The sequence below is a fragment of the Vicia villosa genome, linkage group LG2 (assembly GCF_029867415.1).
Source record: "Vicia villosa cultivar HV-30 ecotype Madison, WI linkage group LG2, Vvil1.0, whole genome shotgun sequence".
NCBI lineage: Eukaryota > Viridiplantae > Streptophyta > Magnoliopsida > Fabales > Fabaceae > Vicia > Vicia villosa.
The window spans coordinates 229099068-229102338 of record NC_081181.1 but is presented as its reverse complement, the minus strand read 5'-3'; the positions used below and the strand labels follow the sequence as shown (position 1 = coordinate 229102338).

The 3271-nt window shown below is 31.3% G+C and overlaps 1 protein-coding gene across 1 annotated transcript; it reads left to right on the top strand.

The window, feature by feature from the left end:
- Positions 1-310: 310 nt before the first annotated feature.
- On the top strand, positions 311-1386 carry LOC131651544 (uncharacterized). Its single transcript, XM_058921203.1, has 5 exons — positions 311-352; positions 462-605; positions 701-968; positions 1052-1142; positions 1242-1386. Exons 2-5 carry the CDS (start codon positions 465-467, stop codon positions 1384-1386), a joined length of 645 nt encoding a protein of 214 aa, XP_058777186.1. The 5' UTR covers positions 311-352; positions 462-464.
- The last annotated feature ends 1885 nt before the right edge of the window (positions 1387-3271 follow it).

Below are 3271 nucleotides of genomic sequence, written 5' to 3'. Positions count from 1 at the left end.
ATTCTTTCAATATCCCTCTAATCTTTCAATTTGAGGGTGATAATCGGGGACACAACAGTAATTGCATAAACCTTAATTAATTTAATTAGAAATATGTATCCCATAATCATTGCATTACTTTTCAATTGTCCAAATCCTCTTCCATAATTAATATTTCTGTCATGCTTTCGTAGAGAATTGTGCAACGCTGCATGGAATAGAGCAAAACCATTTGCACGCTTTTTCTCTTTGGTTGCTCAAGAAAATTTCACTTCTTCTATCATCCTTCTATATATATTATGGCTATTGATCTCAAGCCCCAAACCCTAAATTTGGCTTATCTTCCTCTTCTGTTTCCGCCCATCAATATTAGGTTTTTCTTTTTCACGTATATTCTGCGATACAGCTTCTTCCATGCCACAGTGTTAGTTGTTTTTCTAAACGACTGTTGTTCTAATCTGTCTATTTTTCCATTTCTGCAGAAGATGAGTCGTAAATTTGACTGCATAAAAGACATCAGCGACAAGAAGGAAACATGGAGATTGGCTGTTCGAATTATTGATATATGGAGCGTTGTTAACAGTAAGGGTGCTGAGCATCTGGAGATGGTTATCATGGATGCTGCGGTATAAGTATTGCATTTTCGTTTAATGTTCCATTTTTCATTATTAGCAATGCAATGTCTGTGATTAACCATATTTTACAATACATATGTTTTTAGGGTGATCGAATTCAAGTTTTGATTCGGGCTGATCATACAGATAAGTGGAAACCAAGAATTCAAGAGAATATGACTTGCATAATCAACAACGGGACTGTATTTGATAACGATTTTCAGTGGAAGCTGTGTGACCATTCAAAGAAATTCGTGTTCCTTGGTGGTACGACCATGAAACACATGGATGTACAAAATATTCCTCCTCTGAAGTATTATTTCAAAGAGTTTTGCGAAATCAATGCAGGCAAATGTCATCTTAACAGACTTGAAGGTAGAAAAAAACATTAAGCACCCTTTTCTTCTTATATTCATCCATTTACTTATAACATTTGCCATATTTGATCTCTTTTGCAGATATTATAGGCGTTGTACATGAGATAAACAATATGCAATCAAACACTCCAGGAAAGAAGACATTTGTGGCCCTCAGTCTCAAAGATTTGAGGTACATTTGTTACCCTTAATCCTCTTGAAGTATTTATTTTTCGATTATTATGATTCAAAGTAGATTTTTCTTAACGCAATTTTTGGTTTAACATCTCAGCGGTGACATCATTATCTGCACCTTATGGGAGAGCTATGGTATTAAGTTTTTGGAATATTATAATGACCCAACTAACACGGGTGCTATTGTCATCATACTAACCCATGCAATGATCAAGGATTCTCAGGGTTTGCTTTTATTTTAATTTTTTGAAAATTATACCCCGTACCCCTACATTTATCCCAATACCTCTATAATTTTAAAAAAATCTCAATTTTGTCCTTATTAAATTTTTAACTTTTCTTTTTTATTTTTTTTCAATTTTACTGAACCGGATATCCCAGGGGTGGGTGTTCCGGTTCTTTTTTTTTCAATTTTACTGAACCGGATATCCCAGGGGTGGGTGTTCCGGTTCTTTTTTTTTTTTCAATTTTACTGAACCGGATATCCCAGAATTGGGTGCTCCGGCTCTTTTTTTTCAATTTCTCTACATGTTCTGTTTATGTATGTAATCAAGATAAGGTCCTTCAATTTCTCTACATGTTTTGTATCCTAATGCATCAGCTTCATTCAAAGCAATGGCTTGTCTATCGTAGAAAACAATGTGTGGCTCGTTCAATTTCTTTGGTTTCCACCATCTTTGTCTTCGTTCTCATTCTTTTGGCCACTGGTTAATTTTTCGTAACACTTACATCATATAACATAATCCATAATATTCATTTATTTTGATATATCTTTAGTTATAGTATGATTTTATAAAAGTGTTGTTAATTGTTTTTTTGTGATATGGTATAATAGGGCCAAGTATGGTGGCAGAGGCAAAAGATTGTCAATCTAAAAGTCACAAGTTCAAAGGAAAATGTTTGAGTGACACCAACTGTGCTTCTGTGTGCAAAACAGAACGTGTAGAGAAATTGAAAAAAAAAAGAACCGGAACACCCAATTCTGGGATATCCGGTTCAGTAAAATTGAAAAAAAAAAGAACCGGAACACCCACTCCTGGGATATCCGGTTCAGTAAAATTGAAAAAAAAAAAGGAACCGGAACACCCACCCCTGGGATATCCGGTTCAGTAAAATTGAAAAAAAAATAAAAAAGAAAAGTTAAAAATTTAATAAGGACAAAATTGGGATTTTTTTAAAATTGTAGGGGTATTGGGATAAATGTAGGGGTACGGGGTATAATTTTCTAATTTTTTTCTGCTGTTGCCTTATCACATTTTTACAACAACTAGTAAAGGACCCGTGCGCCCGCACGGGTCACGTAAAGTCGATATAAACAATAAATAAATATATAACGATGGTTAATAAATATATATATATATATAAAAGATACACAAATTAAAAATAAAAAACAATTGAAATTATAATTGTCAAATAAATATTAATTTAATCTAGTTAGAAATATATAGTTTAGTAGAAAAAATAAATAAAATAATTAAGTAGTCATCTACCCGTGCGTTCGCACACATTATACAATATAGCTATAATCTATCGTGAGTAGTCATCTACCCGTGCGTTCGCACGTATTGCACAATATTATAAATAATAAATAAATATAATATATGTGATTATATTTATTTGATTTGGTAACAGGTACCAAACTTTTTTGTCCAAATTTTGTTTATTGTCACTCATACCCCTATATTATTATAAGCATTTGAAATCTTTTTACTTATTTTAAATAAAAATTTCAATATATTTAATAGATTTATTTTTCCAAAATTATCAGTTATAGGTTAATATGTACATATAAAAAATAAAGGAAATAATTAAGTATTTATCTATCACAGTTGTAAATAAATATAATATAATGATGGTTAAAAATGTAAATAAAATATATACAAATTAAGTAGATTTGTCCCGTCGAAAAATGTATATTTGAGTAGAAAAATAAAGAAAATAATTAAGAAATCATTTACTTCAGTTCATACACAATGTTATTATAAGAGGTGTGTAGGTTTCCCAAGAAGTTGTGGAGGCAGGTCATAATGAATTTGGTTTTATCAATACGTTAATGAATTGTCTGCAATAAATAAAATTATTAAAATAGGATTTTTAGTAAAAGGTATAATAGGTTTTTTTAGTAAA